The sequence below is a fragment of the Pangasianodon hypophthalmus genome, chromosome 10 (genome assembly GCF_027358585.1).
Source record: "Pangasianodon hypophthalmus isolate fPanHyp1 chromosome 10, fPanHyp1.pri, whole genome shotgun sequence".
Classification (NCBI taxonomy): domain Eukaryota; kingdom Metazoa; phylum Chordata; class Actinopteri; order Siluriformes; family Pangasiidae; genus Pangasianodon; species Pangasianodon hypophthalmus.
The window spans coordinates 6,639,324-6,660,082 of NC_069719.1; the positions used below are offsets into that span (position 1 = coordinate 6,639,324).

General features: G+C 36.6%; 1 protein-coding gene across 1 annotated transcript; it reads left to right on the forward strand.

Annotated features, from left to right (window-relative positions):
* The first annotated feature begins 2,420 nt into the window (after window positions 1-2,420).
* LOC117598270 (cysteine proteinase) lies at window positions 2,421-15,556 on the forward strand. The gene is made up of 16 exons (XM_053237514.1): window positions 2,421-2,604; window positions 3,297-3,439; window positions 5,371-5,565; window positions 5,727-5,918; window positions 6,359-6,524; window positions 6,705-6,810; window positions 6,952-7,130; window positions 10,888-10,969; window positions 11,262-11,371; window positions 12,812-12,954; window positions 13,100-13,297; window positions 13,543-13,734; window positions 13,886-14,051; window positions 14,247-14,352; window positions 14,569-14,670; window positions 14,908-15,556. Exons 1-15 carry the CDS (start codon window positions 2,514-2,516, stop codon window positions 14,666-14,668), a joined length of 2,169 nt encoding a protein of 722 aa, XP_053093489.1. The 5' UTR covers window positions 2,421-2,513; the 3' UTR covers window positions 14,669-14,670; window positions 14,908-15,556.
* Window positions 15,557-20,759: the final 5,203 nt, after the last annotated feature.

Sequence of the window (20,759 nt, forward strand, 5' to 3'; positions counted from 1 at the left end):
AGTACTTTATGTTTATTTGTTGACTACATAAATATCCCTTAAAAATATCCCTTAATAAAATATAGACCCCCCCACCCCACCCCCCCAAATACATCCAGAACTATGGAAAATATGCTCAATCTCACTAATTGACCTACAATTGGAAAGAAACATCTTTTTGGTGTTTTAAAGGCTGTATTTTATTTCTAAGTACATATTTTTGTTATTTATAACATTTGGAAAGAAGAACAATTTCTGTTATCACGGACAGTAACAAACACAAAAACAAACACAATTTCAAACATTTAGAACAATTTTATTTGTAAAACAGAAGGAGCCAACGAGCAGTCATCCACCGGCAGCTGTAGATGGCCCTGACCTTGTCCAGAGTATCAACCCCTCCCTTTGTCTTATACGAGTCCAAGGCCATTTGTGGTTTTCTCTCTTCTCTGGTGCACAGGACAGCATCTTTGTTCATTGTGCTCATCAAGGACATTTTTCCCTTTCTTGGGGCAATAGGAGACGACAGTGGCTCTGACAGCGGTCAGTGAAGGCAAACCTTGAAGCTGTTACCTTCTTGTTCTTCATCGCATGCTCAGAGGGAAGCTCCAGCTTGTTTTTTCTCATTGTCCTGTACATGGTAATCTTCCTTTTCAGCAGTTTCTCACCCTGGGCGTACGATGTGAAAAAATTATCACATGTAATGTTATGACCATTCAGTCCTTCAGCCATGTCTAATACCACCCTCAGCATATCTGGTGGGGCTGGGACCATTTTGATGACATTAGCAGCACTAAGTCTACCCTGCTGTTCAAGTAGGGAGACGGACCATAATAACTTTGCATTTTTGAAACGTAATGTGTCTGCTGGTGGTTAAGAGACAACAGGAGGGTCAACACTAAGAGTACCATTCTCATCAGAGGAGGATGCCTCATATTCAGGGTCCTCCTCAACATTATCCTCTGTCTCAGTCACATTCTCCTCCGTGTCACTTACACTGTCAAAGAACTGTGACAAAATGCCATTGACAGAAAACCTTTGCTAAGAGGTCATTTTTAATTCATTTTCAATTTTTTTTTCATAAAAAGAGAGCCCACAGATCACCAAGTGAAATTTTAGAGAAGGCTGCTGTGGAAGCTTTTATATGTTTGCTCCTCCCCTATGTTGGGTGAACTATCAATGTCCTCGTGAGAATTGTGTTTTTCCTTTCCCCATGTTACGTGAACTATGAGTGGTTCTCGCAATACTACAGCAGAGGCACTAAAGCAGAGGCAAGTTTTTTGAAGATTATAAAATTGTATGTTATAGTGACCCGCAATATCATCCAAAACAAATGCGTGTAAAAATTTGATATTTCTTACATGTTTTATACAGCTAAAACAGCCTGGGGTCAAATTGACCCCAAAGAACACTGATGCTACCAAATGTGTACAGGACATTGAAAACATATCATCATGTTAATTTTATGTTTACCCCATTGTCCCCATTAAATTAGGAAAAGTCATTAAATAAGAAGCAAAAAAAAATGATGTCAATCATGTATTTAGAGACGTTAAACATTGAATGGGGTCAAATTGACCCCAAAGATAATTTAATGTCTCTTGTCAAAAGCAATTGAAAGGACTTGCAATTGATTATGTCTTAGCAGTTGTTACATGAGGACCTACGTGAAATGTTGGTAGGACAACACAAGTGTGCATCAGCTCATCTACGTAAACATGCATTTGGACATTCTGTGACTGATGTCAAGCATCTAGATGCTGATCTGGAAACAAGACATGATTAAGTGTTTACCAACTGCTAATGGCATAAGCTTGATTTCAGTTATGAGATGAATATAAACCTGTTTCTTTCTAACTTGTTTTCAATCGTACTATAGTTAAAGGACTGTGATTTGGTGTACAAAATGATCCATATACTTCAAGTAGGAGGGATGATTGTACATAAGTGGTGCTGTGGATGTGTAGATTATATTCATGTGTAGATTATATTCATTATATTCAATATTCATTTATATTCATGTCATTTTTGCAATTGTAAATAATTTGTAAGTAATTTGTAATTTATATTTGTATACACTGCCATGATTAAGAATTCTGCAATACACTAATTATAATTGTGTTCTAAAAATTGATAAAAGGAGCCAGTTCTATGTATTTGCAACTACTTTTTTAGTTATACAGCCAACTATTGACTTAAAATACAAATAAATTATATCTCCCTGTAAAAATTGTTTAATAATTTTTTTCTTGCTATACTTCATATTTTCTCATACAGTATATCACAGATCATATACATTTTCATTTCACATAGATTCTGACTCTAGATAAAACAGACAGTTAGCTACACTTTTGTATTTCCTGTTTGTGACTATCTGAACAAAGTAAAAGCAGTGAGCCAGTGCAACAGGATGTGAGTAAAATTGAGGAGGAGTAACACCTTGGAGAAAAGTAAAAGCTAACTTTATTCAGTTCACATTGTCTTTTCACCACAAACACTGACAAAAAGACAAAAATCTTTTTAGTCTTTGCAGAATGCATGTTTTGCTTCTTGTCACCGCTCTCATGGCTTTGACCAACGCAGATAGTGAAGAGCAGAAGTTTCGGGACTGGAAACAGATGTTTGGTAAGAAGTCATCTTACACACACTTCTTAAATTGTTCAGAGGCCCAAGTGCATTTAATAGCATATTTCTAGCTGGATAAATACATAGTAATAAACACAGAATACACCTTTAAAAATGGTTATAGAGATTATAGAAATACAACAGTATAAAACCTTTGCTATAAAACATTCACGATGTGCTTGTGAGAAAAAATACATAGTTTTGCCCTTATGAGTTTGGGCTTTTCATAGTTCATACTTCCTATGCACTATGTCTAATGTTACATCGGTATTAGTTGATGCCACAAGATTCTGTGTGTGTGTGTGTGTTTGTGTGTGTGTGTGTGTGTATGTGTGTGTGACAAAGTTAGTTAATAAATCATCACCATTCTTATTTATAATTTGTTTCAAATAATTACAATTCATACACTTTATTAAAGTGATACAATGAATAGGGAGTTAAATGTACTCTATATTATTTCTTTAAATAATGTTGTTATAATGATTTGAAGTAGATCTATTGATTATAGTGTAAATGTATCATTGTGCTGTAGGCGGAATGTGAGGAATGCTGGGATGTCTATATAATGCTTAACAGAAACAGACACAAAATTTTTCCTTTTTACACTGAAAATTTGCAGAATGGTTTCAATTTCAGCACCTGCCAATCAAATTCATACCCCTTTCTAATTCTAGTGTGTTTTTTTCTCTTAGGTAAAATCTATAAGTCTGTAGAGGAGGAGTCTCAGCATAAGAATAATTGGCTGAAAAATCTCCAGCTGGTCCTGAACCACAACAAGCTGGCTGACAATGGCATTAAAAGCTACAGACTCGGCATGAACTACTTTGCAGACATGGTTAGATTAAAATAAATTAGTTCCACTGTAGGCCATATATCCACATATATATATATCCACATGTATATACACACAGTTAGGTCCGGAAGTATTTGGACAATGACAGAGTTTTTGTGATTTTGCCTTTATACACCACCACAATGGATTTGAAATAAAACAATCAAGATGTGATCAAAGTGTAGACTTTCAGCTTTATTTTAAGAGGTTCCACAAAAATATGACATTTACCATTTAGGAATTACAGCCATTTTCAACAAAGTACCTCCTCCATTTTCAGGGGCTCAAAGGTATTTTAACAAAGTGACATAATTGTAAATATAACCATAATTTTAATACTTGGATGGAAATCCTTTGCAGTCAATGACTGCCTGAAGTCTGCAGCCCATGTTCTTAAACCTCAAATTCTGAGTTTCCTCCCTGGAGATGCTTTGCCAGGCCTTCACTGCAGCCACCTTCAGTTGCTGCTTGTTTGTGGGTCTTTCTGCCTTCAGTCTTGTCTTCAGTAAGTGAAAAGCATGCTCTATTGGGTTGAGATCAGGCGACTGACTTGGCCATTCAAGAATATTCCATTTCTTTGCCTTCGAAAAGTCTTGAGTTGCTTTCGCAGTATGTTTAGGGTCATTATCCACCTGCACTGTGAAGCGGCGTCCTATGCTAGTTTTGTAGCATTTGGCTGAATGTGAGCAGAGAGTATAGCCCTATACACCGCAGAATTCATCTTGCTACTTCTGTCAGCAGTCACATCATCAATAAACACCAGTGAGCCCGTTCCATTGGCAGCGATACATGCCCATGCCATAACACTTCCTTTGACACATGATGTGGTATACTGTGGATCATGAGCTGTTCCTTTCTTTCACCATACTTTTCTCTTCCCATCATTCTGGTACAAGTTAATCTTGGTTTCATCAGTCCAAAGAATCTTATTCTAGAACATGGGAGGCTTTTTTTTAGATGTTTTCTAGCAAAGTCTAATCTGGCTTTCCTGTTCTTGAATGTTACCAGTGGATTGCACCTTGTTGTAAACCCTCTGTATTTACATTCATAAAGGCGTCTCTTGATTGTAGATTTTGACAATGATACACCTACCTTCTCCAGAGTATTCTTGACTTCTGTTGATGTTGTGAAGGGGTTTTTCTTCACCAAGGAAAGGATTCTGCGATCCACCACTTCAGTTGTCTTCCGTGGTCTTCCAGGCCTTTGGATGTTGTTGAGCTTACCAGTGCTTTCTTTCTTTTAAAGAATGTACCCAACTGTTGATCTCTCTTATAGATTTATGTTGTTTTTTCAGCCTAATGATGGCCTTCTTCACTTGCATTGAGATCTCCTTGGACTTCATACTGGTAGCTCCAGTCGAACAGCTGCCAAATGCCAACTCAATACCTGATATCAACTCCAGACCATTTATCTGCTTCATTTGTCTTGAAGTAACGAGGGAATGGACCACACCTGGTCAATTAACTTCTTGTCAGACAATTGTCCAAATACCTTTGAGCCCCTGAAAATGGAAGTACTTTGCTTAAAATGGCTGTAATTCCTAAATGGTAAATGACATATTTTTGTGGAACCTTTTAAAATAAAGCTGAAAGTCTACACTTTGATCACATCTTGATTGTTTTTCAAACCCATTGTGGTGATGTATAAAGGCAAAATCAAAGTCATTGTCCAAATACTTCTGGACCTAACTGTATATTCAGATTTGCATTTATATCTTCACGATTTACATTTATATATTCAGAGTTATATCTATATATTCACAATTTATGTTTCAATTTATGTGAGGGCTGAAGGCAAACACATACACACACATGCTTACAAGTGTCTTTTCACTTTTAAGCATGAATTGTATAGTAAAGTTCTTTCAGTATACTGTATAACCAGTTCTTACAATTGTGGCAGTAATCTCCATCCACCATCTTTCTGTCAAACAGGACAACAAGGAGTACAAAGATTCCATGTTTAAGGGCTGGCTATTCTTCAACAGGACCAAGAAACACAGTGCAACTACATTCCTCCGACAGACAGGAGGAGCTGCTCTGGCAAAAACTGTGAACTGGAGGGACAAGGGCTATGTGACTGATGTTGAAGACCAGAAGGAGTGTGACTCTTGCTGGGCCTTTAGTGCGGTAAAGAGGAATAGGAGAATTTAAATTGTAAGAGTAAATAATTCAATTATGCTCCTCAACCTCACGTATATCCCTCCAACTTTTGCCATTCCCTAAATGTATACTGCCTTTAACAAGACACTCATTCATTCTCTATACTGCTTCCATCTATCCTCTTTTAGACAGGGGCACTAGAGGGTCAGACATTCAAGAAGACTGGGAAACTGGTGTCACTCAGTAAGCAGCAGCTGATAGACTGCTCTCTAAAATTTGGGAACAAGGGCTGCAACGGTGGCTGGATGGACTGGGCCTTTGAATATGTGAAAGAAAATAATGGACTAAACACACACGACTCCTACCACTATGAGGCCAAGGTGAGTGGAACACAATAATATGAACACAATAACACAATAATATGAACACATCAAACTTCGTTTTGCATGGTATGTCAAATTGTTGTAAAATTGCTTACTATTATGCTAAATCACTCAAACTTTAGTTAAAGGCAGCTTCAGAAGGCTACCCAACACCTAAAAGGTTCTTTGTATCAGCTGATGTAACGTTACAAAAACAATTACAAAATTCAACTTCAGCAGTAAGCAAGGATCAAAACACTTGGGGGCATGTTATTATAGGAAAACAATCAATGATAGAGTGGTGTGATGTGATGTGGTAGCTGTTACCATCGCGAAGAACTAAGAATTTCAGCCATGGTCCTGCCCGTTTGATAAAACCTGGAACAGAAATGCCCTATTCTTTTGGCCTTTGTTAGGTCTATAAAAAAGGGAATTCTCCAATCTCTTTCTTGCTGCAGGATGGGGCTTGCAGGTTTAATCCAGCCACTGTTGGAGCCACCTGCACTGGCTATGTAGATATAAAGAGTGAAGATGAGAATGCTTTGCAGGAAGCCGTGGCCACAATTGGACCCATTTCTGTCGCCATAAATGCAGGCCAGGATTCTTTCAAGCTCTATAAATCAGGTGAGTCTCACACAATCACTGATAAACCAATGCAGTATAAGTGCATGGTATAGATACATACAGAAGTTGTTGTTGTTATGAATTTTCTGTGACACAGAGTTTTTTTTTACTCACTTGATTCACTAATTACAAAAAATGTTATTGAGTTTTTAAAATAATGTATTGCTTCAATGGATTTAGGTGTCTATGATGAACATGAGTGTAGCAGCCCTAACCTGAATCATGCTGTCCTAGTTGTTGGTTATGGCACTGATAATGGAAAGGATTACTGGCTGGTTAAGAACAGGTAAAATAAAACAAAACACCACAAATCACATATTCATATTCATTTCTAGATTATTATCATGCCACTGATAAGTAGACATGAGTGATTATATTTCTTCAGCAAAGCATGAAATACATGGAAACATTACATTGTATTTCACAGCTGGGGTCTTACATGGGGTGAACAAGGCTATATCAAGATGTCCAGGAACAAGGATAACCAGTGTGGTATTGCTACAGCAGCTATCTATCCTGTGGTTTCCAATAAAACTCAACATGTTCAGTGCGAGGCTTGCTCTACCCTCTTTGTACTGGGATGCTTATTGTTGGGTATGTTTTACTGAGAAAATGGAATGCATTGTGTAAATGTAAAAATGGACCTGAATGTGAAAATACTGCTGTTAGACAGGTATTGTTGTAGAAAAAGTGTTTCAATGGTCTATCTAAAGCCAATTGTAAGGACTTGTCGAAGCCGGAGTTGCTTAGAATACTACCAAAGAATCATATCAGATAATTTCAGTCAGCTTTTATTTTAAGCACTTTGCTCATTGTCTATTTTTTACAGCTTGCGGTATTTGTGGTATTTGAGACTAGTCTTGAGACCATAAATCACTGGTCTTTGTCTTGTCATAAACTTGGATGAAATTCTACTTGGCTTTGTTTCACTCTTGGCCTACAAAGTCTCAAAATATTTTTTTGACACCACCCAGGTCCATAACACCTTTTTCATAAGTACTTTGTAATGTTGCCATTACAGAACAAAATGTAAACGTCTTTCTCTGCATGTGGAGGTATTCTGTATAGTGCCTATAAATTTCAAGTGACTATGTTTCAAAATACTTCATTTTCTTATGTTCAAAATAATGTAGCACAAGTACTTGTAATGCACAGCTGTATTTGGTTTCAGAAATTTGTATCAGCCAAAAAGTTCTAGTTTTTAAAGAATTTATTATTTTATTTACCTGGAAATAAAAGGAAATGTGTTTTGATTTGCAAATCTTTATATGTGCTGTTGCATTTCTTTAAAAAATTAATCTGCTAAAAATGAACATGTCCTATGTATGTCCTGTGTAATTATTTGTACAGTCAGTTATATAATTTGAAGTCAATCAATCACTAATGTTTACATTAGTGAGTTTCTTTATCCATACATTTACACAAACTCCAGAGCTCTCATGGGAAATTTTCAGAGCTAATTTGATTTTCATGAAAACCACATTTCTTGTGTAAGTGATTACACAAGAATGACTTCCAGCTTGATAAATGAAGCCCATCATACCGAACATTCACTCAACCCTGTTACCTCAACACATTCACCCCTATGAAATACACAATCAGCCATAACATTAAAACCACTGACAGGTGAGATGAATAACATTGATCTTCGTTACAATGGCACCTGTCAAGGGGTGGGATATATTAGGCAGCAAGTGAACAGTCAGTTCTTGAAGTTGATATTTTTGAAGCAGGAAAAATGGGCAAGTGTAACGATCTGAGCGACTTTGACAAGGGCCAAATTGTGACGGGTAGACAACTGGGTCAGAGCATCTCTAAAATGGCAGGTCTTGTGGGGTGTTCCTGGTATGCAGTGGTTAGTACCTGCCAAAAGTGGTCCAAGGAAGGACAATTGGTGAGCCAGCCAGAGGGTCATGGGCACCCGAGGCTCATTGATGCGCGTGGGGAGCAAAGTCTAGCCTGTCTGGTCTGATCTCACAGAAGAGCTATTGTAGCAAAATTGCTGAAAAAGTTAATGCTGGCTATGATAGGAAGGTGTCAGAACACACAGTGCATTACAGCTTGCTGAATAGCTGCAAACTGGTCAGAGTGCCCATGCTGACCCCTGTCCCCCGTGAAACTGCCTACAATGGGCACATGAGCATCAGGACTGGACCATGGAGCAATGAAAGAAGGTGGCCTGGTCTGATGAATCACATTTTCTTTTACATCATGTGGATGGCCGGGTGCGTGTGCATCGCTTACCTGTTGAGAGATTGCACCAGGATGCACAGTGGGAAGAAGGCAAGTTGACGGAGGCAGTGTGATGCTCTGGGCAATGTGCTGCTGGGAAACTCTGGGTCCTGGCATTCATGTGGATGTTATGTTGACATGTACCACCTACCTAAACATTGTTGCAGACCAAGTACACCCCTTCATGGCAATGGTATTCCCTAATGGCAGTGGCCTCTTTCAGCAGGATAATGCACCAAATTTTGCCACACTGCAAAAATTGTACAGGAATGGTTTGAGGAATATGACAAGGAGTTCAGGGTGTTGACTTGGCCTACAAATTCCCCAGATTTCACTCCGATCGAGCATCTGTGGGACGTGATGGACAAACAAGTCCCATCCATGGAGGCCCCACCAGGACTTAAATGATCTGCTGTTAACGTCTTGGTGCCAGATACCACAGCACACCTTCAGAGGTCTTATGGAGTCCATGCCTTGACAGGTCGGAGCTGTTTTGGGGGACCTACACAATATTAGGCAGGTGGTTATGTTATGTTATGGCTGATCGGGGTATAATGCCTATAAGTTTCAAGTGACTGTATTTCAAAAGAAGTTTCTGGACACCTGATCTTCACTTTCATATGTGCCTTTTGAATATCCCATTCCAGATTTAGTCCCCCTTTGCTGTTATAATAACCTCCACTCTTCTGGGAAGGCTTTCTACTAGATTTTGGAGCGTGGCTGTGAGGAGTTGTATTCATTCAGCCACAAAAGCAGTAATGAGCTCAGGCACTGATGTCAGGCGAGGAAGTGTGGGGTGCAGTTGGTGTTCCAGGTCATCCCAAAGGTGTTCATTGGGGTTGAGGTCAGGACTCTGCGCAGATCACTTGAGCTTTTCCACACCAACCTTGGCAAACCATGTCTTTATGGAGCTCACATTGTGCACAGTCATGCTGGAACAGGTTTGGGCCTCTTAGTTCCAGTGAAAGGAAATTATAATTCTACAGCATACAAAGACATTCTGTACAATTGTGTGCTTCCAACTTTGTGCCAACAGTTTGGGGAAGAACAACATATGGTGTCATGGTCAGGTGTCTACATACATACATACTTTTCGCCATATAGTGTATTTTGAACATTCCACAAGTCACATGTTCAGAAGGAAGTTGCACCATCTGGATACATGAAATGCTGGTATGACAACTCAACTGAGAATGAGCTCATCTACCTAAACGTGAGATTGGACATTTTGTGAATGTAGCATATAGATGGCTGATTTTGAAACAAGACATGATTGATTTGTTCACCAGTTACCAGATGAAAATAAGCCTGTTTGACATTCACAATCATGCTATAGCTATAGGAAATGTTTACATGAATTTCAGAGTCTCTTAGTATTTGGTACATCTCCTTTTTCCTGTAATGACAGTATACACTCGAGCTGGCATGGACTTCAAGAGTTTGTGCAAAAACTTGTGATCCATTTTAGATCAAATCCATTGAAGTGTTATCTGAACATGTGATTCAATAGAAGAGGCATAAGGAAAGTCTGAGCTTTCGTACAAAGCAGTTAACGTGGTCAATATCACACATTTGCTTACCTAGAAATATTTGCTTTCTCTAGAAATAGAGACAGAAATAGTGAAGAATCTTGAATATTAAATATGCAATCTATTGAACATTTACTTTCTTTGTTTTAAATATTTCAAAATTCTAAAACCTTCTGCTTATTTCCAAAATTGCATATTACTATAGTTTTATGTATTATGTAAGTAATTTGTAATTTATATTTATATAGGCTGCCACAATCTATTAAAATTTTGCTCTACAAATTGATAAATGGAGTCAGTTCTATATATATGTGACTATATTATTAACTTTATAGGCAACTATTGACTTAAAAGTTTTTTTTAATTTATTTATTTTTTTATTGCAGTAGTTCATATTTTCTAATATACCACAGTTGTTTATTTTTATTTCACACACAATTCCCAGCTATGGAGGAAACCTGAAATAATTCTTGAGTTTATGTTATTGAGTATTTCCTCTGTAAAGTTATCTGTAAAGTTCCCTTGACTGTGGAATTTCCTCAAATAAAAAATGCTATATAACCTTCCAGTAAAAATGAGTCTTTGTGGCTGTGTGTGACAAGCACCTGACCAGACCTGTAATACAGCAGTATATAAACTCAGGAACAACGTGGCAGCTGTCCATTCAAAGACACACACAAACAGGTATGTACCACACACACACACACACACACACACACACACAGACATTTGTCCTAGGTCGGCACAGGTCAACTAGCTTTTAGCCCTTAGTTTTATCTAGATACAATGACTTTAGTTAATACAGGCAGTTGGTTTCACTTTTGTATTTCCTATTTTTGACTATGAAACCAGTGAACGAGTGGAAAAGGATGTGAGTAATGGTGAAGAGGAGTAATATACAGGAGAATGGAAAAAGCTAATGGTATTTAGTTCACATTGTCTTTTCGCCACAAACACAGACCAATTATCTTTTCAGCGTTTGCAGAATGAGGGTTTTACTTGTCGTCAGCGCTCTCGTGGCTCTGTCCAGTGCAGCCAGTATCTCTCTGGAGGACCTGGAGTTTCATGCCTGGAAACTGAAGTTTGGTGAGAAACCTTCTTAAACTATGGCCTGAGAGCATTTCATAAAACATTACTAGTTGGATTAATAAACAGTAATATACACAGAGTACACTTTAAAAAAAATCATTAAAATAATTAAAAAAAAAGAAGAATCAACAAGATCAACTGATTTCAAATACAATTAACATATTTATTGGATTTTAATAATGTAATTTAAGCCACTATCTGATAGGTTTAAGAAATATTATAAATGGTTATAGTTATCTGAATTATAGAAATACAACAGTAGCTATTAAACATTTTCAATAAAGCATTTACTATGTGCCTGTAGAACAGAGTAGAACAAATGTTTACTTTCACAGACTCTGAATTTCAGTATTCATTTGGGCTTGTGTTAGATCGGTCAGTGTTGTTGGTTTTCCAGGATAAATGCATGTTCCATTTAGTCTATAAACCCCTTAAGCTCTCATTTTATTAATCATTTCTTAATGTTAAAGTATATTATTCAGTAACTACAGAAAAACTACACAAGAAAGGTAAGTAGTCACCTATAAAGAATGTAAATTTGGAACTGTCAGTTCCTGGGTGTTTAAAGGGGTTAAAGGACATTATGTACTGTGACACACATCATTTTGGTATTACTAGATGCTACAAGTCTATCGGTGTGTGTGTGTGTGTGTGTGTGTGTGCACGCATACATGTAGATCTGCAGGGGTTCACAGTGGGTCCTACAGTTTTATATTACTTTACTGGTATAGAATATAATGGAAAAAATGAAGTGCTAAATAATTTAAATGTATTTAAATGCTAAATAAATTAAATGTATTTATGTAATCACCTTTATTATTTACAATTTGTTTGAAATAGTTCCAAATGATGCACTTTATTTAAAGTATACTACACAAATAAAAAGGGGTTACATTTAATTTATTATTTCTTTTAATAATGTTGCCACAATGTTTTGGTGTAGATTCACTGACTGTAGATTCACTGACTGTAAGTTAGAAATAGATGTAGGCAGCAGCACTACATTATGAGGTCTTTATGTTAATTAATATATTAATTAATAAACATTTTGCAGAGAAACGAGTACAATACTATATTCCAAATAATGTGTTGATGTAGGTAATATTACCTTTACACAGTATAGATGATTGTTCTCCAAACTGGTCTTCAGACTTCTCAGGCAGTGAACATTATCTCTTATCTCCCAAAACACCTTTACCTGACCTACAGCATTCATGGTTGTTTTGCTTAGGCATGTTGGGAGAGAGCACAAATGTGGGTTGTCCCTTGTACCAGTTTGAAAATCTACAGTATATAATGCTTATTTCACAATAATCTGGAAAAACAAGAGACAAGATATTTCTCCTTTGTTATGTAATTTTGCAGCATGTTTTACATTTCAGCATCTGCCAATCAAATTTATGCACCTTTTTAAATAGTGTGAGTTTTTTCTCCTAGGTAAGATCTATAAGTCTGTAGAGGAGGAGTCTCAGCGTAAGAATACATGGCTGGAAAATCGCAAGCTGGTCCTGGTACACAACATGCTGGCTGACCAGGGCATTAAGAGCTACAGACTCGGCATGACCTACTTTGCGGACATGGTAATTAAAAAAGACTAAATCTTTTGTATCACGTCTGTAGAAGCCTTGCTTGGCCTGATGCCTAACCATAGTCTATGGATAGCCAAGTATGTGTCCTTACAAGTGAAGTGTAGTAATCTCCTCCCACCATTTCTCTGTCTAACAGAGTAACCAGGAGTACAGACAGTCTGCGTTTAAGGGCTGCCTGGGATCCTTCAACAGGACCAAGAGACACAGTGCAGTTACATTCCTCCGACAGGCAGGAGGAGCTACTTTGCCAAAAACTGTGGACTGGAGGGACAAGGGCTATGTGACTGATGTTAAAGACCAGAAGCAGTGTGGCTCTTGCTGGGCCTTTAGTGCGGTAAGGAGGAACAGGAACTAATGATTATGTAGCAAGCAATTTTAATTCAGCACAAGACTATTTCAGGTTCTAATGTACTTGCCCTTCCTCTGCCTACTGCCATTTAGCCTTTAATCCCAAGAGTAAATAATTCCATAATGCTAATAAACCCTACGTTCATCCCCATTTGTCATCTTCTAAATGTATGGTGTCTATCACAAGACAATCATTTGTTGTCTATTCTGCTTCCATCTATCCTCTCTCAGACAGGGGCACTGGAGGGTCAGACATACAGGAAAACTGAAAAACTGGTGTCACTCAGCGAGCAGCAGCTGGTAGACTGCTCTGGAGCATTTGGCAACCTGGGCTGTGGTGGTGGCTGGATGGACTGGGCCTTCGAATATGTGAAAGAAAATGGAGGACTGGACACAGAGGACTCCTACCCCTATGAGGCCGAGGTGAGTGGAAAACTGAAACAGTAATATGAACACCTTCAACCTTTGTTTGGTCCTGCCCATTAGATAAAAAACTGGAACATAATTGTTGGATTCTTTTGGCCTTTGTCAGGTCTTTAAAAAAGGGAATTCTCCAATCTCTTTCTCACTGCAGGATGGGGCTTGCAGATATAATCCAGCCACTGTTGGAGCCACCTGCACTGGCTATGTGGACATACAGAGTGAAGATGAGAACGCTTTGCAGGAAGCCGTGGCCACAATCGGACCCATCTCTGTCGCCATAGATGCAGGCCATGAATCCTTCCAGCTCTATGAATCAGGTGAGTCTCACACAATTGACTGATTAACCAATGCAGTATGAATGCATGGTATAGCTATATTTATGAACTTGAGGAAATTCTATGAATTTGCCAAGACATTAGGGTTTCCTTTACTGATTTGATTCAATAATTACAAAAATTACTCACTCAGTTACTCAATCTTTTAAAAATAAATTATTTCTTCAATGGATTTAGGTGTCTATGATGAACCTGACTGTAGCAGCACTGACCTGGATCATGGTGTCCTGGCTGTTGGTTATGGCTCTGATGATGGACAGGATTACTGGTTGGTTAAGAACAGGTAAAGAAAAACAAAACACAACAAATCAGGTATTAAAAAGCAGGTTCAATTTACTAGGTTGCAAGAAAATAATATTTCTAGAATATTATCAAATCAATGATAATTATACAGGAATGATTATATTTCTTATGTGAAGGATGTAAAGGAAGTAAACTATAAAGTGTGGGTCCACATTAAACACTAAATTCTACACTAACGTTAAATTGTATTTCACAGCTGGGGTCTTGAATGGGGTCATGACGGCTATATCAAGATGTCAAGGAACAAGAATAACCAGTGTGGCATTGCCACAAAAGCCAGCTATCCTCTGGTTTAAAGGTGTGTACAATAAGGGATCATAATTATGAAAGAGGTATCAGAGACACTTAATTTCCTCTGGTATTAATTTCTTGTTTAAGTCATCCTACTTTTGATCAGACATTCTACTAAAGATGTCTAGGTAGAATCTATTGCCTAAACAAAAATCTCACATTAAATAAAATAGCTTATAAACCACACTGACAGAATTACATTATCACATAATGAATGGACTAAATCTATTAAATAATTCTACAGGTGGGAGAAAACCAACATCTTCATGACTAATTCAAAAAGGATGCCGCAGTCTATACAATAACTTCACGACTTGATCATCAACAGGAATTTTTCCCAGGAATCACAAACTTGAATTTCTATACACAGCACTTTCCTAAAACAAGTGTTTACACCTCAAACTAATCTTATTGTAATTTTACGACAATACATCTTTTATATGGGATTGTGGAAAATATGGGATAAATGCAAAAAATAAATGTGAATTTAACAAAAATATTTTATATATATAATAATGTGGTTGTGATGTGTGTTATTAATAAAAGAAAATGAGAGAACCACTGAAAGGGAATAGATGCTTTGCTAATAAAATATAGAGTTGCACTGGCATAAAATATTTAGGCATAAAATACCATCATTTCCAATTTTTAATAGGAGTTCAGTGGGCAGTGATGAACCTGTAATCTGTGATGTTGAATTTTTTAATATTATATGAAAGATAATAGCAAACCGTCTGGCATTGCTGCTATAAATAGTATTAGCAAAACCAGGAAAATGTTTCTGCAGCCATACTAATATTCCAACATATACACTTATTTTCAACATAAATAGTTCAATATTTTGGATTTTGGAAATACTAAACACTTTAATAAAGGCTACGGGAGCTTTATTATTGAATGTCATGGTGTTTTCCCTTCCACTGATCCATCTCTGATAATTCGATGAATAAAAGAAACAGAAGTGCCTAGAAGAGCACTGAGTGAGGATAGTGAAAATGAGAAACTCCTCTTGTAGTATGCAGAAGGTTTGAGAGTGTGCAAAATGAGTCTCTAATACAGGATTTCTCTAACTTTTTGTAATAAGAGCCCTCTTTAACTGTAAAATGAATTCCATGGACCCCTCAGTACAGATTTATTTCAGAAGCATAATAAAAATAAGAAATATTATGCTCATTATTCAAATGTGTACAGTAATATTATTGTTGACATGAAGTTTTGTATTCCTTAATTCTCCACTGGCAGAACACAATAGGTCCAAGTTAACAATATTTATAGGCCTACTGGTTTTTGAGTTACTGAGGTTTGGATTAAACCCCTTTCACTTCAACTGACCTGTCAAACAGGCTAATAACTATAAGAACTATAAGAATTCACACAGGGCAAATCAGAATGTATGGTAGTCACATTAGTATATGTGTTAATCTTTATGTGTGGACACGTAAAATAAGTCACTTTCGTGTATACTTACATGGAAAATTAAATAATATAAAATGATAAAAGTTACAGTTCTATGGAAAGGTTTGGGCACAAATTATATATTCTGTTGATTTTTGAAGTGAAAAGAAGTAAACACAACCACAGCAGCAAACTACTAAAAAAACCAAACAAACTAAAAAAATACTAAAAATTAAACTAAAAAATACCCTTCCAGTTGTAAGGTCTCAGAACTTAATTAAACTGTTAGTCCTTAACTGACTCAAGACTCAATTGCCTTAATTGAGTCTTTAGGCAGGTAAAAAAATTGTAATCGAGAACAACAATTCCAGGGCATAATAAATTTTCTGACTCTTGAAATCTTGTGCTAAGATTCAACACGCTTACAAAGTAAAGAAAATCTATAAAAAGATATCAAAGCACTCCCAGATTACAATTTTCATTGTCTAAAATTTCATAAGAAATGGCAGGCAAGCTCTGGAAGATAAAAAAAAAGGACATGCAGAAAGGTTTAACTGATATAGGAGTGGTGGTGCACCATTTTACTTTGTAGCACTGCTTGCACAAACACAATCTGCATGGAAGAGTCATCAGAAGAAAACCTCATTACAAAATTATAAAAACATCTGATGTATGCAAAACACCAAGATAAGCCAGAGGCATTCTGGAAAAAATTGCTGTGGACTGATGAAGTAAAAATAAAACCCTTTTCCCACAATCACCAAAGGTATGTTTGAAGAAATCAGTGAACACTCTTCCAGTAACTAGAAGTTATCAATGTTCCTTCAACCCTGTTACCTGAACACATTCATCCCTATGAAATATTTGGAATATTCCAAGTCACATGTTCAGCAGAACACTGCACCTTATGTTACCTGAAGATCGTGGCTGGACCAAAAATAAGTTCAACCCTGTTACCAAAATTGTACACTGAATGTGAATTATTAATTAAACAAATACATTTTAAGTAAAACAATGTCCTAGAATGTCATTAATATGCTTATGCCATTAACATGGATGCTAGTTAATCACATTTTGTGTATTTGCTCATCACATTCTAAAAATTGATACATTCAACCCTCTCAGTTACTTAAGAGCAAAATGTAGCCATTACCAGCAAAAAAACTTGTATAAATTTGCTGTCTAAGATACATTATCATATAGGTTAATTGTTGTCTGAAGTAGGTTAACCCTGTTTAGGTTAAATGTGTGTTTTTCTTATATTCAGTGTTGAAAATAACAATAAAATGAACACTAAATGATAAAAAATAGAGTTCAATTTTAAGAGTTACAATGGTTAGATAGCACCCCATCATGAAATCACCCTAGACAGGACTTAATGTTGCTGGTCAAAGGCAGTCTAAATGCGTTTCCATTAATGATTGTGATTTAGTGAGGGTTACATGAGGACCTACATGAAATGCTGGTACGACATATGAATCAGCTCATCTATTTAAACATGTGATTGTATATTTTAGGAATGAGGTCAGACATCTAGATGGGTGATTTCGAAACAAGGCATGATTTATGTGTTTACTAACTGTTTATGGTTATGATGTCATTTACCATATGCACATAAACCTGTTTGATTTTCTCTCTCTCTCTATAGCTATAGATCATGATTTGGTATACAAAGTAACCAATGTTCTTAAATAAGGAGACATGATTGTACATAAGAGGAGCTATGGATGTGTAGATAATATTATAGGAACTGGAAAATGTAATTTATACACATAAATAATTTGGAAGTAATGTGTCATTTGAGATGTATAAGTAATTATTTATATACACTGCCACAAACAAGCAAGAATTATGCTCAATATACTAATTACAAGTTTGTTCTAAAATGGAGTCAGTTCTGTGTCCAGTCCCCTCTCAGATTATTGGAATAGCAAGACCAATTTGTTTTTTTTGTTATACACTAAAGACTTTGGACACATGGCACTTTTGTTTGAACCCACTCATTTTTCAACTGATCAAAAATATTGGAATATGTGACTGACAGATGTTTCTTGTTGCCCAGGTGTGCCCTGTTTGAATGATTGTTTAAACAGTTAATAGCTCTGATTGTCTATTCTTGGTTTGAGCCTTGGGTTTCACGTGTGAAACTGCATTTGTTGTTAGAAATGATAAACCAACATGAAAACCAGAGAGCTGTCTATGGGAGAAAAGCAAGCCATTTACCTCCATAGTCATGAATTTATGATGAAGCATACAGTCTTGCATATCTGATGAATGAAGATGACATTCATCTTTGGGAGCTCTTGCAGATACCGACAATTATGAGTATACAGGAACAGAACAGAAAACACAGGAACCACTGTAAATAAAAAGGGGAAGTGTTTATGCAAGTAGCACATTACCTTCTCTGTGATTGCAAAATGAGGGTTTTACTTGTCGTCAGCACTCTCATGGCTCTGGCCAGTGCAACAAGCATCTCTCTGGAAGACATGGAGTTTCATGCCTGGAAAATGAAATTTGGTGAGAAATCTTGTTAAGCACTTTTCTTAAATTTTTCAGAGGCCTAAGAGCATTTCATAAAATATTTCTACTTGGACTAATAAACAGTAATATACACAGAATACAACTTAGAAATATATAAAAATAAAGATAAAAGAAGGGTGATGTATTCACAAAGAAGAGTAGACACAAGTGTAAAGTGTAAATTTGGAGCTAGCATCTGTTGCTGGTAGTTTAAAGGGGTTAAAGTTTTAATGTACTGCGTGCATAGAGGGTACATTACTGGTAAAAATATAATGGAAAATGTGTATGCATGTACGTATGTATGTATGAATGTATGTAAATGTATTTAATAATGAATAAATCCTCAACATTGTAATTTTTAATTGCTATTAATGAGTTAATTAATAAATCATTTGGAAAAATTGAGTGCAACACTATATATGCATTCCAACTAATGCACTGACATAGGTAACATTACCTTTAGACAGTATAGATCATTGTTCTAAAAAAGGTTTTCAGGAACCGGTTTTGAGTAAATATCTCCCATGGCACCTGTACCAATCATACAGGGTTCATAGTTACTTTGTTTAGGTTTAGCTGAGAGAGAGCAAAAATGTGGGTAGTCCTGAGTAACTGGAAATCCATATAATGATTATTTTACAATAATTTGAAAGAATCAGAAGGCTAATGACTATAAGAACTACAAGAATAAGAAAGTGTATGGCAGCCACATTAGTTCATTCTTATCCATTAATGTGGACATTTATGTAAAACTAATCACTTACAAGTGCAGTGGATATAAGAACTCTACACACTCCTGTTAAAATTGCAGATTTTTGCAATGTAAAAAATGAAACCAAGAAAAAGATCATCCCACCTTTAATGTGATGTAGCAACCAACAAAATTCAAGTGAAAAATAAATAGACTTTTTAATAGAAAAAATGTAAAAGGAAACCCTTGTATAATTGGTCATTTGACTATGCTCATAATTATCCACATTCAAACTCATGTTCAAAAGTAATTATCATACAATAAAGTGATTGATTAGCCCCAAATAGCAATCAGCTGTTTCTGTGGGATTTTCTTGACATCTTTTTGGTTTCATCTGAATGCTGAAGTCCACAAAGAGCTTACAAAGCATGTATGGGATCTCATTGTTGAAAGGTATTGATAAGGAGAGGGGTACAAAATAATTTCCAAAACATTAGCTGTACCATGGAACACCGTGAAGGCCATCATTAACAAGTGGAGAATATCAGGCACCAGAGTGACATTACCAAGAACATAATATCCCTCCAAAGTTGACAAAAGGATAAGACGAAAACTTATCAAGGAGGCTGCCAAGAGAACTGCAAAGAGACCATTAAAGGAGCTGCAGGAATATATCTGGCAAGTACTGGGCACTCTTTGCATGTGATGACAATCTCTTGTATTCTTCACATGTTTGTGCTATGGGGTAAGATTGGCTACAGAGAAGGTTTTTCTCAACAACAACAAAAAAAATCCAAACCCAGATCAATCACCCCAAACCAGGTGGAGAAAATGTGTTACTGAGGAGACCAAGGTAAAACTTTTTGACATAATTATAAAAGATATATTTGGCATAAAAACAAGACAGCTTATCACAAAAAGAACATCTTACACATGGTGAAGCATGGTGCTGACAGCATCTTGCTATAGGGCTGCTTCTCTTCAGCTGGGACTGCAGCTCTAGTCAAGATAGAAGGAATCATGGATAGCTCTAAATTCCAATCTATTTTGGCACAAAACCTGCAGGCTTCTTTTAGACAGCGGAAGATAAAGAGGAATTTTACCTTCCAATAACAACCCTAGGCACAAATCCAAGTCAAGGAATGGCTTTATAAGAAGATGATCAACATTTTGGAATGTGGAATGACTTGAAGTGGGCTGTATAAAGGAGATCCATTTGCAATTTGGAGCATTTTTGCAAGGAAGAGTGGAAAACAATTGTCACTACCCAAAAAGACTGAGTGCTGTATTACAAGCAAAAGGTGCTGAAACAAAATATTAGTTAAGGCGTATGCACACTTATGCAACCCCATTATTGTAAGTTTTTTATTTTTTCTCTCTAAAATATTTCTATTTGTTTTTTGCTTTAATTTTGTTGGATGCTATATGACATTAAAGCTGGATAAAGATGACAAGTTGATGGCTGCAATGTAGAGTCCAAGTACACG

Coding starts and splice junctions, on each gene's coding strand:
- LOC117598270 (XM_053237514.1), top strand. CDS start 2,514: ATGCATGTTTTGCTTCTTGTCACCGCTCTCATGGCTTTGACCAACGCA. Junction 5,919..6,358: donor CCTACCACTATGAGGCCAAG/GTGAGTGGAACA, acceptor TTCTTGCTGCAG/GATGGGGCTTGCAGGTTTAA. Junction 11,372..12,811: donor TGCCTGGAAACTGAAGTTTG/GTGAGAAACCTT, acceptor TTTTTCTCCTAG/GTAAGATCTATAAGTCTGTA.